General features: G+C 42.1%; 1 protein-coding gene across 3 annotated transcripts in view; it reads right to left on the bottom strand.

Moving 5' to 3' along the window:
• The window catches only part of GALNT17 (polypeptide N-acetylgalactosaminyltransferase 17), a 361,915-nt gene that overhangs the window by 307,182 nt on the left and 37,459 nt on the right, over positions 1-17,274 (bottom strand). For 2 of the 3 annotated variants that reach the window (XM_033921217.1, XM_033921216.1), the window contains exon 3: positions 6,274-6,354. The exons of the other annotated variant lie outside the window; for it this stretch is intronic. In XM_033921217.1, the coding sequence (XP_033777108.1) occupies positions 6,274-6,354 (81 nt within the window). The remainder of the gene's footprint in view (positions 1-6,273; positions 6,355-17,274) is intronic. 3 annotated transcript variants of the gene reach the window in all.

Below are 17,274 nucleotides of genomic sequence, written 5' to 3'. Positions count from 1 at the left end.
AAGAATTACACTGCTGTGGTTTTCTTAAGGAGGAAAAATGACAGAGAAAATAACTTGGTCGAGAACATTCAGCCTGCTGCAGGCAGAATTTGTCACAGCTATTCATTGCAGGGCATGGCCGGACACTGGCACTGAATACTCGAGGATAATTCATACTCAGCTGATCGCCGGAGCATATGTAGGACCCAGCTGATATTCAGCCGTTTCTCACTTAAGACAGTTATGAGAGCCCTCCTCTCTAATCCCAAACCCCTTCCATCCCTGGGTCCAGCTTAAAGATCCCTGGTAGGGTCCAGAGAAGAGCGACTAAGATGATTAAGGGGCTGGAGGAGTTTCCGTTCAGTGAAAGATTAGAGAAACTGGGCCTCTTCTCCCTCAAGAAGAGGAGATTGAGAGGGGACATGATCGAAACACTGAAGGTACTGAAGGGAATAGACTTAGTAGATAAGGACAGGTTGTTCACCCTCTCCAAGGTAGGGAGAATGAGAGGGCACTCTCTAAAATTGAAAGGGGATAGATTCCATACAAACTTAAAGAAGTTCTTTTTCACCCAGAGAGTGGTGGAAAACTGGATTGCTCTTCCGGAGTCTGTCATAGGGGAAAACACCGTCCAGGGATTCAAGACTAAGTTAGACAAGTTCCTGCTGAACCAGAATGTACGCAGGTAGAGCTAGTCTCAGTTAGGGCGCTGGTCTTTGACCAGAGGGCCACCGCGTGAGCGGACTGCTGGGTACGATGGACCACTGGTCTGACCCAGCAGTGGCAATTCTTATATTCTTACGAGTGTTATGGGCTAGAGCAGGGGTGTCCCACCTGCGGCCCAAGGGCCGCAAGCGGCTCCGTGAAGTATTTTGTGCGGCCCCGGTCGAGGGTGATGCAGTGTTTTTCTTTGCTGCCCCCGGGTGTTTACCGTCTTGCCGACTCCCTCCTCTGTCTTGCTGCAGCGTTTGCGCGGCCCCAGAAACATTTTTTTCGACTAACGCGGCCCAGGGAAGCCAAAAGGTTGGACACCCCTGGGCTAGAACAATGCCCATGGGTTCCTGCCTGCTGCAGATCCGGCCTCAAAACGGTAGCTGCAATGTTAAGCATCACACAGCTTTGCGCCAGCATTTGCTCTGTGCTAAGCTCTTAATGCAAGTTAGTAAAAAGGTCCTTTAAGGTACAAATATGCTAAGGGGCTCATTTTCCGAAGAGAAAAATGTCCAAAAGGTGGCATAAAGGGGCAGATGGATGTACTTCTCGCCAAAACGCCCAAATTGCTATTTTCAAAATCCATTTTAGAGATGATTTCCTATGTCGTTTGCCTGCAAAATTTCAAAAGGGCACGTTGGAGGTGTGGATTGCAAAGGATCAGGGCGGGATTATGATGTGGACATTTTTCTGCAATAATGAAATATTGTCGAAAACAGCCAGGGCAGCTAGACTTGTTTCAATAATGAATAAGTACCAAAAAGATGCCAAAACTGGCCAGATGACGCCTGGAGACATGACCTTGCCCTCACTCCTCCAGTGATCATTAACCCCCTCACACCCCTCAAAGATGTGAATAAAACTGTATATACCAGCCTGTATGACTGCTTTAAATGTTATGGCCAATCCTTTTGGACAGGTTCCTGGAGTAGCTTAATGGTTGCTGCCAAACTAAACCCTTGGCTGACCCAAATGGTCCTCAAAGCCCACAACTACCTCGACTTCAGAAAAGCACTTAAAACCCACCTATTCCGAGACCAAGACCCTTAATGCCCCTTCTTCAATCCTCCTCCTCCCTCCTACCGAAACTTCTCCCCCCCCCGTCTCCCTCCTCTCCCCCCCTTCTTCCTCCTTGCTGTTCACAAATCTATGATCAATTTGGAATGTAACCACTTGTAACTACTTTCTCCTTGCTGTTCACAACTCTATGATCAATTTCAGTATGTACCCACTCATAACTTCTTTCTCCTTGCTGTTCTCAACTCTATGATCAATTTGCCATGTAACCACTTGTAATTTGTTCTAACTAATGTGAACCGCCCAGAACTCTTCTGGGTATGGCGGTATGCAAAAATAAAGTTATTATTATTATTATTATTATAGAGATGGGGACCCAACCCATAACCCATTTTAACTAGTACATTTGTGGTGGAACATGTGAGCCCTCCAAAACCCACCCAAAACCTACTGTACCCACGTATAGGTGACACCTGCAGGCATAAGTGCTATTGCTGTGGTGTGCAGTTGGGTGCAATAGATTTTGAGTGAGTTTTAGAGCAGTGTTTTTCAACCTTTTCACACCTATGGACCAGCAGAAATAAAAAAAAATTATTCTGTGAACCGGCATCGGTCCGTGGACCGGCGGTTGAAGAACACTGGGCTAAGTCTCTATCCAATGTCCACCCCAGACCCCGCCCCCATAATAGTACTAATTGCACCTTGCACGTCCCGTGCCTCATCTGGAAGCCTTCCCTCTGATGTTGCAATATCAGAGAGAAGGCTTCCGGTTCAGGCGCAGGATGCCCATAGGAGCCACTGCCCGTGGCTTTGTGCACTGAATCAGTGAGGAAGAGGGAGCTGGCTCGAAGATAACGCCGCATCGATCGCACCGTGGACTGGCGGTTGAAGAACACTGTTTTGGGCCTGATGCACGTGCTGGCCCTGTGGACTGGCAGGAAATTTCTGTGGACCGGCACTGGTCCATGGACCGGTAGTTGAAGAACACTGTTTTAGAGGGCTCACCATAAGATTCTGGTGAGATGTGGACCTGGGACTTTTTATGTGAAGTTTACTGCAATGCCCCCGAGGGTGTCCCACTGCTTTGCTAGATTGTCTGTGTGGCCCCTCCTATATCCCAATGGCTCGTTTTGTATGTTTTTCCTTTGGATTTTTTTTTTTTTTAATGGTTCTAAAAGATAGGCGCACTTAGCAAAAACACATCATATCGAAAATGCCCCTCTACACTATACAAGGAAGTCAAATGCGAAAAAGAAACAAAACACATTTGGTGATAATTTAATAACTTTTCACACGTTTGTAATACTTGCACCTACTTTACCTCTCTGACCTAGATGCTCTATGTATCGTTATGCTCCTAATACGAGAGGGTATTGAAAAGTTCTCAGCCCAGCCAAGAAGAAAATGACATGGATATGAAACAATGGCAAAACATAGAATTTTGTTTCTGCATATTGGCACTTAATGAAATAAGGCAATGAAATAGTAGGAGGTTTATGCCAGAAGACGTATGAGGAGCGACTGGAAGCTCTGACTATGTATACCCTAGAGCAGGGGTGTCAAAGTCTCTCCTTGAGGGCCACAATCCAGTCGGGTTTTCAAGATTTCCCCAATAAATATGCATGAGATCTATTAGCAAACAATGAAAGCAATGCATGCAAATAGATCTCATGCATATTCATTGGGGAAATCCTGAAAACCCGACTGGATTGCGGCCCTCGAGGAAGGACTTTGACACCATTGCCCTAGAGCAGGGGTAGGAAACTCCGGTCCTCGAGAGCCGTATTCCAGTCGGGTTTTCAGGATTTCCCCAATGAATATGCATGAGATCTATGTGCACGCACTGCTCTCAATGCATATTCATTGGGGAAATCCCGAAAACCCGACTGGAATACGGCTCTCGAGAACCGGAGTTCCCTACCCCTGCCCTAGAGGAAAGGAGGGACAGGGGAGATATGATTCAAGTTTCAAGTTTAATGGTTCTTTTGATTAATCGCTTAATCATAATTCTAAGCGATGAACAATTTAAAATACATTCAGTGGGAAACAATACAATACAAACTTTAAACAATAACATAGGGTTAAAGATTAATTCATCATATTCATAACATAAGGTAAAAAGGGGATGCGAAATACAATTCAATATAGAAAAGCAGAACAAAAAAAGGAAAAGTACACGAGGGAAACAAATGAAAGCATAATATAATACAGTAAAATCATTGGCCTAAGGATTATTAGATTAAACACCAAAGGCATCTCTAAAGAGACATGTTTTTAGATTACTTTTGAATTTTCCCAGATCATGCTCCTTTCGTAAATAAATTGGGAGGGCGTTCCAAGTCTGTGGAGCGGTTACCGAAAAAATAAACTGCCGTCTTGTATTGATAATCTTAAGCGAAGGAATAGTTAGTAAATTTTGTTCATTAGATCTTAAAGCTCTGTTTGGATAGTATGGAATTAATAATTTATATATAAATGCTGGAGTTTTATTGAGAAGAGACTTAAAAGTGAGCAAGCAAAGTTTATATGTTATCCGATGAATAACTGGAAGCCAATGCGCATTTTTTAAAAGAGGTGTAACATGATCAAACTTTCTAGATTTGGTTATAAAATTTAATGGAAACATTTTGAATAATTTGAAGACGTTTAATTTCATTCAATGGTATTCCTTTAAAGAGTGCATTACAATAGTCTATTTTAGAAATCACCAAGGAGTGAATAAGAATATTTAACAAACCAGAGTGGAATTGTCCAAATCAGAGAGATGTGCACTTGAAAAAAAGTGTCCTCCAATCCGTCTGATGATATGAAGATCTTTATTGTTCAAAACATCTAAATGAAAACATTCACGATTCAATGACTCGACGTGTACATGTTTCGGCCTTCAGGCCTGCCTCAGGAGTCTTAAAAAACGGGATGGATGAGATACACAGTACTCTGGCACTCAATTGGATCAGACTAAAAGGTCAATCATTGAAGAATACCAAATCTCATATACACCGTGTGCTATCGATCGGCATCGGCATCGTAACCCAAATATACCATTTTTTCTGCCTGGCAAAACAGATGTTGGACATACTAGGACTGTGGCTTCCAGTCATTCCCTGGAAGCATATCCAGGGAATCACAGCCAGGTTTTTTCAGGATATCCATATTGAATATGCATGAGTCAGATTTGCATAGTCTAAGTCTTTTATGCAAATCTATATAATGCATATTCATTATAGATATCCTGAAAATTTGACTGTCTAGATAAAGAGCTAGGAAACACAAGCCTTGAATGCTTATGATTTTAAAGTGTTTGAGGCTTGTGCAGATGAAGGCGGAGCTTGTAGAAATGGGGCAGGGGTAGGAACAGGAAAAGAACTCATGGGAACAGGACGGGAAAATGATTTCCCCATGTCATTCTCTAGTAAGAATCTGTCTTGCATATGGCTTAAATCTGGCTCTGCTTCTCTGGTGTGAAGTATAGTTCATGCTTCCCTCTGTGCAGGGCAGGAATCTGTGAAACTTTTCTCCGTCCTAGTCACAAAGTAGCCAGAGATCAGTTTACATACAATTTGTCTTTGCATATATCTAGGAAGTGAAATATATCGTTAGCTGCAGTAACCCTCTCCCTATTCCTTAGGCTCTTTGCCCTTTGGAAGAACACAGCGGAGCCCACAGCCCCACACCCCATTTTAGTTCTTCAGAAGAGGGTTTTTAACCAACTTTTGTTTAAATAACACAGACGCCTGCTGGCTTCATTGTTTGCACTCAGTGAAGGGCATAATCGCATGTTTACGGTAATTACACAAAAATGATTTCCTGTGCTAATGTGTTTTGGCCTAGTGTTATTTGAAACAATAAATCATAACAAGGCCTCTTTAATATGAGTTCTCTGCTTTAGCCTTTTAGAAAATATTAAAGCCTTGGAACAAAACAAAAAGGTAACACTAGATCATTCCTGAAATGTTTTTTTCTTTCAAACGGAGGTTTTATCAACTTTGACTTTACTTCCTCTGCCGATAAAAATGAGAAGCCTCAAATCCGGATAAACTAAATTTTTGCTCCTGCGTTGTTTTATTTGTCTTTTTTTCCTGCTGTTTCAATGCAAGAACATTTCATTCTGACTAGCTGACACCCACAAAACATTTGACCCATCATTCCATATCATGTTACTTAAGTTTACACACTAAGGTCCTCTGTTACTACATAAGAACATGAGAATTGCTGCTGCTAGGTCAGACCAGTGGTCCATCATGTCCAGCAGTCCGCTCCCACGACGGCCCTTAAGTCAGTGCCCTAACTGAGACAAACGCAAACTCTCACAGCAACAGATTCAGTCCATATACCAAAGCCAGAATTTCATTTATACCGGCTGAAAGGTTTGAAAGAGGACCTAAGGGATATCAGACAGCCCTCCAAACAACATAGTTTGGATGGGTAAATTCCTCATTTGTCCCAAGGTACCTCCACCACCTAATTTTATATATATCTTTTTCTTATTCTTAATTTCTTATATATATATTTTTCTTATTTTTAATCTTATAACTTGTTTTTCTTAAGCATATTAGATGTACTTAACTTTTTTGCTAGCATTCAGCTGCAAACTATTTCCCCGAACGCCAACGCGTTTCGAGATCTTTGTCAAGGCGACAAGGGGAACTAGAAGCAAAAAAGAACAAAAACATAATTAAAAAACTAAGCAAGAGTCAGGGGAAATTTCAAAACACTGACCCCAAAAATATATATATAATACTATCTAAGGTCTTACCTTAGTATTAACAAAGAACAGCATACCGTCTACCCGTATCCAAAAATAGTAGTAGTAACTGACTGAATCTGAGGCTTTAAATAATCCCACCCCTATGACGTCATATCCTGGAAAAAAAGTGCTGACACTACCTGAATTTCTTTTAAAGGGAACTGACACTTCCTACAAATCTGCTTGGGCTAGCCAATCCGATGTTTCATTCAAACCATTAGGGGACATGGAATTAAGTTTAAACATCCAACGGAGCTCACAACGGTTAAGTCTCCTGATAGACTAGTTCAAGTTCAAGTTCAATTTTATTTGATGAATCGCCTATAACACTTTCTAAGCGATGTACAATTTAAAACATCATATAAGATAACAAACAATATTAAAAACAAAAACTCTTAACAAAATTTTTTAAAGAGCAAAAATTTATAACATACAGTGTTAGAACTTAAGGGGTTACATCACTAACTAGGTACATTAGGGAAAAAGGGGCACAGTTACAATTTTCTCAATCTAAGATGGAAGAAACATTAAAGGTAAACACATAGGGAAGGGGCAAAAAATATATTTAGAAGATTAAAATTTTGAGCTTGAAAAACAAAAAATTTTTTAAACAGAATTTTAAATCTTTAAATAATAAAAGCATCTTTAAATAAAAAGGTTTTTAAAGATTTTTTAAAGGAATTGAGGTCTTTTTCTTTTCTTATATAGAGGGGCAGGTCATTCCAAGTTTGATGTGCTAAAACGGAGAACATTTCGTTTCTTCTTGTGCCTACTATTTTTAGAGAAGGGACTAGCCTTACCTGCGTGCGTTCTAGTTCAGCAGGAACTTGTCTAACTTTGTCTTGAATCCCTGGAGGGCGTTTTCCCCTATAACAGCCTCCGAAAGAGCGTTCCAGTTTTCTACCACTCTCTGGGTGAAGAAGAACTTCCTTACGTTTGTATGGAATCTATCCCCTTTTAATTTTAGAGAGAGCCCTCTCGTTCTCTCTACCTTGGAAAGGGTGAACAACCTGTCTTTATCTACTAAGTCTATTCTTTCCATTATCTTGAATGTTTCGATCATGTCCCCTCTCAGTCTCCTCTTTTCAAGGGAGAAGAGGCCCAGCTTCTCTAATCTCTCACGGTACGGCAACTCCTCCAACCCCTTAACCATTTTAGTTGCTCTTCTCTGGACCCTTTCAAGTAGTACCATGTCCTTCTTCATGTACGGCAACCAGTGCTGGACGTAATACTCAAGGTGGGGGCGTACCATGGCCCGGTACAGCGGCATGATAACCTTCTCCGATCTGTTTGTGATCCCCTTCTTAATCATTCCTAGCATTCTATTCATTCTTTTCGCTGCTGCCGCACATTGTGCGGCTGGCTTCATCAACTTGTTGACCAATACACCTAAGTCTCTTTCCTGGGGGGTCTCTCCAAGAACTGCACAAGACATCCTGTATTCGTGTATAAGATTTTTGTTACCGACATGCATCACTTTACACTTATCCATGTTAAACCTCATTTACTAAGCCATGGTAGAGGTTTCTACCATGGTCCGGGGCACTAAATGCTCCAATGCTGCTCCGACGTTCACAGGAATTCTATGAATGTCGGAGCAGCCAGGCCATAGTTGAAACCTCTACTGTAGCTTAGTAAAAGGAGGGGAGGGGGTAAGACCCTATTTTATGAAAGACACCTACAGTTAGGCACCTATACTGATGTTCTTAGCCGATCTAAGTGCCTAATAGGTTTTTTTAATTGGCCTAATCTGTGATGATAATTCAAAGAGCCATTAAAAACCAATTTTTAAAAAACCATAAAAAATTAATTAGCCAACAGACGCCTAACGCTATAGGCACCTACCACTTCAAGGTTGCCTTCTACACTGAGGCACCTACACCAGCAAGTGGGCAGAATTTGGGACAGATTCAGCGCAGAGTTTGCGAGTGGATTGACTTAGGCCACTCATTTAGGCCAAGAAAGAGGCAGTGAGTCCTAAAATCCAACTCTAAGAATGCTTAGGCGCTGCTAAGTACGATTCTAGAAACAGCGCCTAGCAAATGATTGATAACCATGCCAAACGTTGCCTAGGAGTTAGATGCCAAGTATAGAATTAGGACCTCAGGGCACAAAAAAATCAGCACTGATCAGCACAGTGTTTAACACAATTCTATAGACATTTAAATACCTATGTGGCATAAATGCGAATCTCTTTCGATTGAAAGCAAACTCCGGAATGAGAGGGCATAGGATGAAGTTAGAAGTGATAGACTCAGCAGTAATCTAAGGAAATACTTTATACAGAAAGGGTGGTAGATGTATGGAATAGTCTCCCGGTAGAGGTGGTGGGCTTGAACCCTGGGCAAGTCCCCCCATTGTCCCAGGTTCATTAGATAGATTGTGAGCCCACTGGGACAGGCAGGGAAAAATGCTTGAGTACCCGAATAAATTCATGTAAAACTGTTTTGAGCTCCCCTGGGAGAACAGGGTAGAAAATTGAATAAATAGTGTGAAAAGTTTCAGCCTCTGAGAACCAGAGCTGGTATTGTGACATCACAATGCCTCATTCCACCAATGCCTAAGAGCCAACCTCATCAGTGATGTCACAATGCCTCATTTCACCAATGCCTAAGAGCCAACCTCATCAGTGATGTCACAATGCCTCATTCCACCAATGCCTAAGAGCCAACCTCATCAGTGATGTCACAATGGCTCGATTGTCCTTTACCTGGCTCACTTTTACTACATTTTGATTTCTAGAGTGGTGCAGTGGTTAAAGCTACAGCCTCAGCACCCTGAGGTTGTCAGTTTAAATCCATGCTGCTCCTTGTAATCCTGGGCTAGTCACCCAATCCCCCCATTGCCCCAGGTATATTAGATAAGACTGTGAGCCCACTGGGACAGACAGGGAAAAATGCTTGAGTACCTGAATAAATTCATGTAAAACTGTTTTGAGCTCCCCTGGGAGAACGGTATAGAAAATTGAATGAATGATGTTCCGGAGACAGATATGTACATTTTTATTCTGAATTTGTGGGTATGCGACAGGGTCAGTGAACCTGGGGTGTGAGTTAGGGTGTCTTTACTTTGTCCCTAAAGTTACTTTGGGTATCTTTTGGGCACTTTACATCATCTAACTCACAACATATAAGTTTTGTCTAAGCAGTCTCATCAAATCTTTGTTTATCCCACCCTAACCACTCCTCCCCAAACTCCCCTTTTAGCTCTGGGTGCACAGCAGGATTCACAGGCCTAAAATATCCCTGAATATGTCCAAAAAGCTATTTTGATAATCGGCACTTGGACGACCTGTCTTTTAGGATGACCAAGTGCCGACTTGGGCTGGTTTTCAGATGTATTTATGTAGCCTATAGTGAGAGGAGGAGCTAGTGGATGCTGTGGATGGGCAGAATGGATGGGCCATTTGGCATTTATCTGCCATCATGTTTCTATGTTTCTACACAATGCTCTCACTATATATAGAATTCTGCTTAACAACCATAGGCAGCATAACATTTAGGGGCATCAGGGCCAGCGTTAAGGGGTAGCAAACAGGGCAGTTGCCCTGGGCCCCACAGCACAAGGGGGCCCCACGGTCTGGGCATCTGTTCCCCTTGTTGCCACATCTCCCCCCTTCCCCTCACCTTCGTGGTCCCCTTTCCAAATCACAGTTTCCTTTTTCAGCCGGGACTCAGCGCAGCTACCATTTTCATAAGTTGCGTGTGGCTGCCCGGCTCAAAGCTTTCCCTCTGATGCAATCTGCCCAGGCGGAAACAGGAAGTTGCATCAGAGGGGAAGCTTCAGGCTGAGTAGCCGCACACAACTTATGAAAATGACAGCTGCGCTGAGGCCACGCTGAAAAAGGAAACTGTGATTTGGAAAGGCGACCTCGAAGGTGAGGGGAAGGGGGGGGGGAGATATGCAATCAAGGGGAAGAGATTGAGTGGCACTTGAGCTTTATTATATTCCATCAAGTGTATGTGGGAAAGCAGCAGCAGTGGTGAGGGGGCAGGCTACTCAATAGAATTGGGGTGGAGGGAGGGGAAGCAGGATACTCGATGGAATTGGGGTAGAAGGAAAAAGAGGGGCAAGAGACTTGATGGAATTGGGGTGGAGGGAGTGGGGGCAGGATACTCGATGGAATTGGGGTGGAGGGAGAAAGAGGGGCAGGCTACTCAACAGAATTGGGGTAGAGGGAGAGGGGGTAGGATACTCGATGGAATTGGGATGGAGAGAGAAGGAGGGGCAAGAGACCCGATTTGCACAAACAACTTAGGATGCCATATATAGAATTTGGGCCAAAGTGCTCACATAAATGTATAGAGTTCTGCCATCCATGCGGGTAAAAATACACATCCGTGCATAAATGGTAGTAGTGCACATAACTACTATCCTATAATTACATGCTCGTTTTGCATTACATGTAATTGTTACAAGAGCGGAGCATGGCCAGAACCAACATTTCTGCAGACAACTTAGAGCATAGTGTAAGGTACAGGCGTAAATGTCTCATCTAAACACCAATGGGGTTGATATACAGCTGGTGGTGCTGCCATCTAGATGACTGCTGTCAGCATTATGCTCAGAAATTCAATGCCAGGACATATCTGGGCTTCAACGTTGAATTTCTGGGTTTGCAGAGTTGGCTAAAAAGCATAGCTGGTTAAGTACAATATTCGGTACTTAACCAGTTATGCAGCACTGACTTTTATGCGGTGATCTTGGTGCATTAAGTGACACTTTACTGGCCATCTGCTGACTTTGCCCCTGGCATGCCCGCAAAATGCAAGACGAAATACATTCAAAATATTAATATGTGGGAGAGATTCAAATGCACAAAAGCCTACGTGGAGAAAGAGACCTCAAAATTAAGAATCAATCAAAAAATATTTTAAACAAATATTTTTATCCCGTTCTCCTCAACGAGTTCAGAACAGGTTACAGGTTAGCTCTTAAGTTATTTTCAAAAGGCACCATAAGATGATTGCTTCTTTACTGATAGAGGGAGATCATTCCCATTCTCAATAACTTTATAAGAAAATGATCATTCTAAAATCTTTGTATATCGGATATCCTTAAAAGATGGAAAAATCAATTTATAGGAGTCTCTAATTCTATGAGACGTTACTAGCTGGGATAAATTTTCTGGGGCACTTAAAATTCTGAACTCAAAATAAGCCAATTTGAACATTACTTGTGTTTTGGCAGGAAGCCAATGGACAGAAGCCAACAGGGAGGTGTGATCAAACTTTTTCCTTCTGAAAATCAGTCTTGACTGCAGTATTTTACAAGAATAGCAACTTTTTCATAAGACAATCTGAAATCCCTGAAAATTGAGAGTTAGAATAGTCAAGTTGAGAAATAACTAGACCTTGAACTAACACAGAAAATTGACTTTCATAGAAGCTGTTTCAGTTTAGGGGGAAAAAAACCCCACACTTCTTATATAAGTTGGAAATATGGGTTTCACCCATCAAAACTGAATCTAATATGAAGACCAAAGCTTTGGAAGCATTTACAGTAATCAAAGTTTCACCATTATTCAAAGGAGTGAGAGGTAGGGCAGTTGGAAAACTATTGCCCAGCCATAAGATGTTCATTCTTGCAGAAATCAATTTTAACAAGTTATGGGACCTTGACTCGATCTTATTGATACAGGTCAGAATTTACAACACATGAATGTGTTGAACAAAACAAGGGACAGGGAAGAGCCCTGAGGAACTCTACAAAGCGGACGCCAGAAATTAGAAAACATGTTTCCACTTTTAACCACGTAAGAAGGGTTGAAAAGGAGGCTCAGGGGAGATATGATAGAGACCTTCAAGATCATGAGGGGCATAGAGAAGGTGGATAGGGACAGATTCTTCAGACTGAAGGGGACAGCAAATACGAGGGGGCATTCTGAGAAACTGAAGGGAGACAGGTTCAAAACAAATGCAAGGAAGTTTTTTTTCACCCAAAGGGTCGTGGACACTTGGAATGCGCTACCGGAGGAAGTGATCAGGCAGAATACGGTACAAGGATTCAAACAGGGATTGGATGGATTCCTGAGGGATAAAGGGATCGTGGGATACTGAGGGAGGAGCTGGGATGTAACACAAGTATAGGAAGTTAATCAGGTAATGAGTATAAACTAACCTGGTCGTGCATGTGCAGGACCGGAGGGCTAGGACTACGATAGGAAGGCAGGACTTAAATGGGAAACCAAGGTGGCAAGGGAGCCCCTTCTGATGATTCAGACAGGTCTTGACCTGTTTTGGGCCGCCGCGGGAGCGGACTGCTGGGCTGGATGGACCTGTGGTCTGACCCGGCGGAGGCACTGCTTATGTTCTTATGTTGAACAGGAACTTAAACCACTCTAAACTGTTCCCCCTACTCCCAGTTTAAATTGTTCTTAGTCAACCGTAGAGCACAAAGCAGATGAAAAGAGTGGGCAGAGGAGAGAGCAAGACCACCATCAACAACATCTGGAACCACTGTGGTCTTTATATAAATTTGCAGTCAATTCTTGGGAATTTATTGGAAGTGGAAATGAATCAGAAATCCCACTCTCAACTAGTCCCTGTTTTCCCACTCAACATGGCAGAGGGAAATACTTATACTGCAAATGCCACCTAGCAGAAAGTGGCTCCCCCTATGGAGCTCAAAGCAAGTGATGGAGAACCACACCTGAGAACTGGATTCTGCAAGGAAAGGCATCAAGACTAGCACTCCAAACTAAAAGGTATGCCAAACTAGAGAATGACACGGGTCCCCACAGAAACTCATTGTCCCGTCCCATTCCGACGAGTTCTTTTCCTGTTCCTGCCCCATTCCTGCAAATTCTGCCTCATCTGCACTTTAAAATCATAAGTGTTTGAGGCTTGTGCAGTTAAGGCAGAGCTTACAGGAATGGGGCAGGGTGCAGCGACAGCGTCAAAACTCATGGAGACAGAATGGGGAAATTGAGTTCCTATGGGGATGGGAGAAAAATTGTCCCCATGCCATTCTCTACACTGCACCACTCAAGAAATCAAAATGTAGTAAAATTGAGCCAAGTAAAGGACAATCAAGCCATTGTGACATCACTGATGAGGTTGGCTCTTAGGCATTGGTGGAAAGAGGCATTGTGATGTCACAACACCAGCTCTGGTCTGATTATAAGAGGCTGGAACTTTTCACACTATTTATTTATTCATTTTTCTATCCTGTTCTCCCAAGTAGAGAATGACACGGGGACAAATTTTTCTCCATTCCCACGGGAACTCATTTTCCCGTCCTGTCCCGTGAGCTCTTTTCTATCCCTGCCCCATCCCTGCAAGCTCCGTCCTCATCTGCACAAGCCTCTAACACTTTAAAATCACGACTGTTCGAGGCTTATGCGATTAAGGCAGAGCTTACAGAAATGGGGCAGGGACAGGAACAAAACTTGCAGGGGCGAGACCGGGAAATTGAGTTCCCCTGGGGACGGGGACAAATTTGTCCCCATTTCATTCTCTATGGTAAACATTCTTACATATCAAACCTTACTACTACTACTAATCATACGCAGCATTGTACATTAAACATGCAGAGACAATCCCTGCTCAATTGGGGTGTAACGGGGCGGGGATGAGTGGAATTTGGCGGGCCTGCAGGCAGGTCTAGGGGTCCGGATTTTACGAAAGTAAAAATTGGTAACCCTACATGGAACAGATCCAAAATATTAGCTCTTCAATCTGAATACATGACTTTACCCTAGGTAGCCACACACACAAGTATATCCTACTGTACCAACTTAAATGCTCTTTTTAAGAACTTCTCAGATGTGACCATTGTCAATAAAAGTTCATATAGGCAAATCTGGTCAAAGATCACTTCCTCATACATTCAAAAAACATTGTAAGTTCATCTTAGTCATTTATATATTGTTTATCAAAATTAGTTTTATCGTTCTGATGCTTTAAACTGAAATATTCAAAAATAGCAAAACTTATCTTATTTCAGCATGGTAGAGCCATTTGCCGACATATCTATGTTTTCAAGTGTTGCGTCAGGGCAAACAGACTCCTTCAGCTCTGAGTTGCTCTCCTAGGTAGGTCACTTTCCACAGCAAGGAATGGGAAATGGGTTTCTTTTTAAACTGGGATACTGTACTCGTGCCCAATCTAGCTAATGCAGGAACAGTTTATCACTAATAATAAAACCCTAAGCGCACATGCGCACTCCTACCTGCGTGATCCGTGATCCGTAGGTCCGTGGCAGGTAGGAGTGCGCATGCGTGCTTAGGGTTCTATTAGCTTGGGAAGAATTCCCCGGGGCCTCCGGAGCGCAGAGAGGCAGCAACGACAGAGGCGGCGCAGGCCGACGGGTGGCGGCGGAGGAGAAGCAGCGGCACTGGTGGCAGGAGCAGGAACTCTGAGGGGAGTGCGACCGGGAAATTGCCGCTAGGCGACGGGTGTCGGAGGAAGAGGAGCAGCGGCACTGGCACAGAACAGGAACTCTGAGGGGACTGGGACCGGGGAATTGCCGCGAGGCGACGGGTGGCGGAGGAAGAGGAGCAGCAGCAGCGGCACTGGCGGCAGCAGCAGGAACTCTGAGGGGAGTCAGGGAGGGAACAGGAAGGGAGGCCTACTGCTGGACAGGGGGAGCAAGGAAGAGGTTCTGCTGGACACGGGGGAGGTAAAAGGAAGGGAGAAGGGCTGTTGCTAGACAGGGGGATCAAGGAAGGGGTGGTGGTGGACAGCTGAGGAAAGAGAGAAAAAGAAAGAAAGACAGACAGACAGACAGAAAGCGGCCACATCTATTCTAGCACTCGTTAATGTAACGGGCCTAAAGACTAATGTAATAATAATAACTTTAATAATAACTTTATTTTTATATACCGCAATACCATAACAGTTCTAAGCAGTTCACAATAAAAGAGACAACTGACAAGCAGCGAAGTTACAAAGAGCAATAGAGATACAACACCATGATTATGAAGTTACAAACTTATCGAAGAGATAAGTCTTTACTGTTCTTCTGAAGGATTGGTAGGAAAAAGCTTTCAGAATAGTACTGCACAATAAATACGGAATCACTATCAGACTACAGTGCAGACATATTTTTCTATTTATTTCGTTAGAAAGCCCTCTTCAACACTAATTAACACTTCAAGCAAGGAACAAATCAATACTTGTTTAAGAATTGTCATTTTCACAGTTTGCTGTCCTGTGCCCAGCAGAAGTCAACAGAACTATAACTATGCAATAAAATGATTATTTTCTTGCAATTATTGCATACTCTATTTCATCCATCAAACTGATGTAGTTTATGGTTATATAGTAACATTTTCATAGTAATATGGTTATATAGTAACATTTTCATAGTAATATGGTACAGTACATGCCAATAGCCCACTTTTTCCTGCTTGTACTACTCTTTAGCAAAAGATATCTTCTACTATCAATTATGTGTTTAATTTCCTGCAAGATGTCACCTCTTATCTAGTGAGTATTGTCGAGTTCTCTTTTTGGTCCTCTATCACAGGAGTTCTCATCCCAGTCCTCGAGACAAGATCTACAGCCACTGTAGACAATGCATGCAGATCTAATCTAATCTAATCTAAAACTTAACTTTATATACCGAGTCATCATTCTAAGAAGGCTCGACTCGGTTTACAGCAGTTGATCTAATCTAATCTAAGGCTTGGTTTTATATACCAAGACATCATTCCAAGAAAGCTCGACTTGGTTTACAATAGTTAACTTAACAAATAAAAACACAAAAATAAACACAAAAAAATTTACAATTGATAACTAGAAACTAGAAAAGATAATAACAAGGTTTCAAGAGAATTAATTTTCAAAATGTTTGGCAAATTAAGTAGTTTTTAAAGATTTACGAAAAAATTGAAACAAACTGGAACTCCTTAAAATAAAGGGGTAGAAATGAATATTGTCTGCTTGTTTGAAGTTATAATTTAAATTACCTTTTTTTTTCTTATGAAATCTATTGGGTGAAGTTGTAACAATGAATAAACTTATAAATAAATAATAAATTAAATAAATAAAGGTGCAATCATTCCAAAGTTGAGAGAATTTAAAGACCAAAGATTGACTAAAGATCTTGACTCCTTTAATCCCTTTCCTAGAGGGAAGGGAGAGTTTGAAATGTTGGATGCCTCTTGCAAAGGAGAATCTGTAAACATTCCAAAATAAAGGATTAAGGGGAATAAAGATACCATGTAGAATCTTGAAAGACATACAAGCGCATTTAAATTGAATTCTGAAATAAACCGGGAGCCAATGAAGACTCTGGAGCAGAGGGGTCACATGGTCAAATTTACGTTTTCCAAAGATCAACTTCACAACGGATCTCTCTCATACATATTCATTTGATTTATAGTTCCCTTACTACGCAGATGAAATCTCTTCCTTATTATTTGTTTTACAATTTACGTCTCTCTATCCTATCCTATTATTGTATTTCGGCCCTCTAACCTATTGTATGATAATGTATGTCTGTTAATGAGATCATTATGTATTACCCATATTTAGAAGCGGGATAACAAATTTTAAATAAACTTGAAACTCGATTGTGAATATTCTGAAAACAAGACTAGCTGAGTATTCCTCCAGAAATGGGTTGAAAACCCTTGCTCTATTATTTTGGATAGATGGGAACGTAAGGTCCTGTATTTAAACCAGCTCTCAGGATATCCTCTCTTAACCTCGTCCTTTGTCCAGCCTATCAACTTTGACCTTACAACTTCCCTCTATATCGGTCTTAAGCATGTTTAAATTGTTTCAGAGCTGGTGTTAGACAGCAGGCATGAACTAGGACCTATAAGAGAGAGGAAAAGTCTTTTATATTTATTTTGTTTATATCACAGAGCC

This window comes from Geotrypetes seraphini, chromosome 15 (genome assembly GCF_902459505.1).
Source record: "Geotrypetes seraphini chromosome 15, aGeoSer1.1, whole genome shotgun sequence".
Classification (NCBI taxonomy): Eukaryota; Metazoa; Chordata; class Amphibia; order Gymnophiona; family Dermophiidae; genus Geotrypetes; species Geotrypetes seraphini.
The sequence above is the reverse complement of the archived record's forward strand: the minus strand, read 5'-3'. Positions and strand labels throughout refer to the sequence as shown.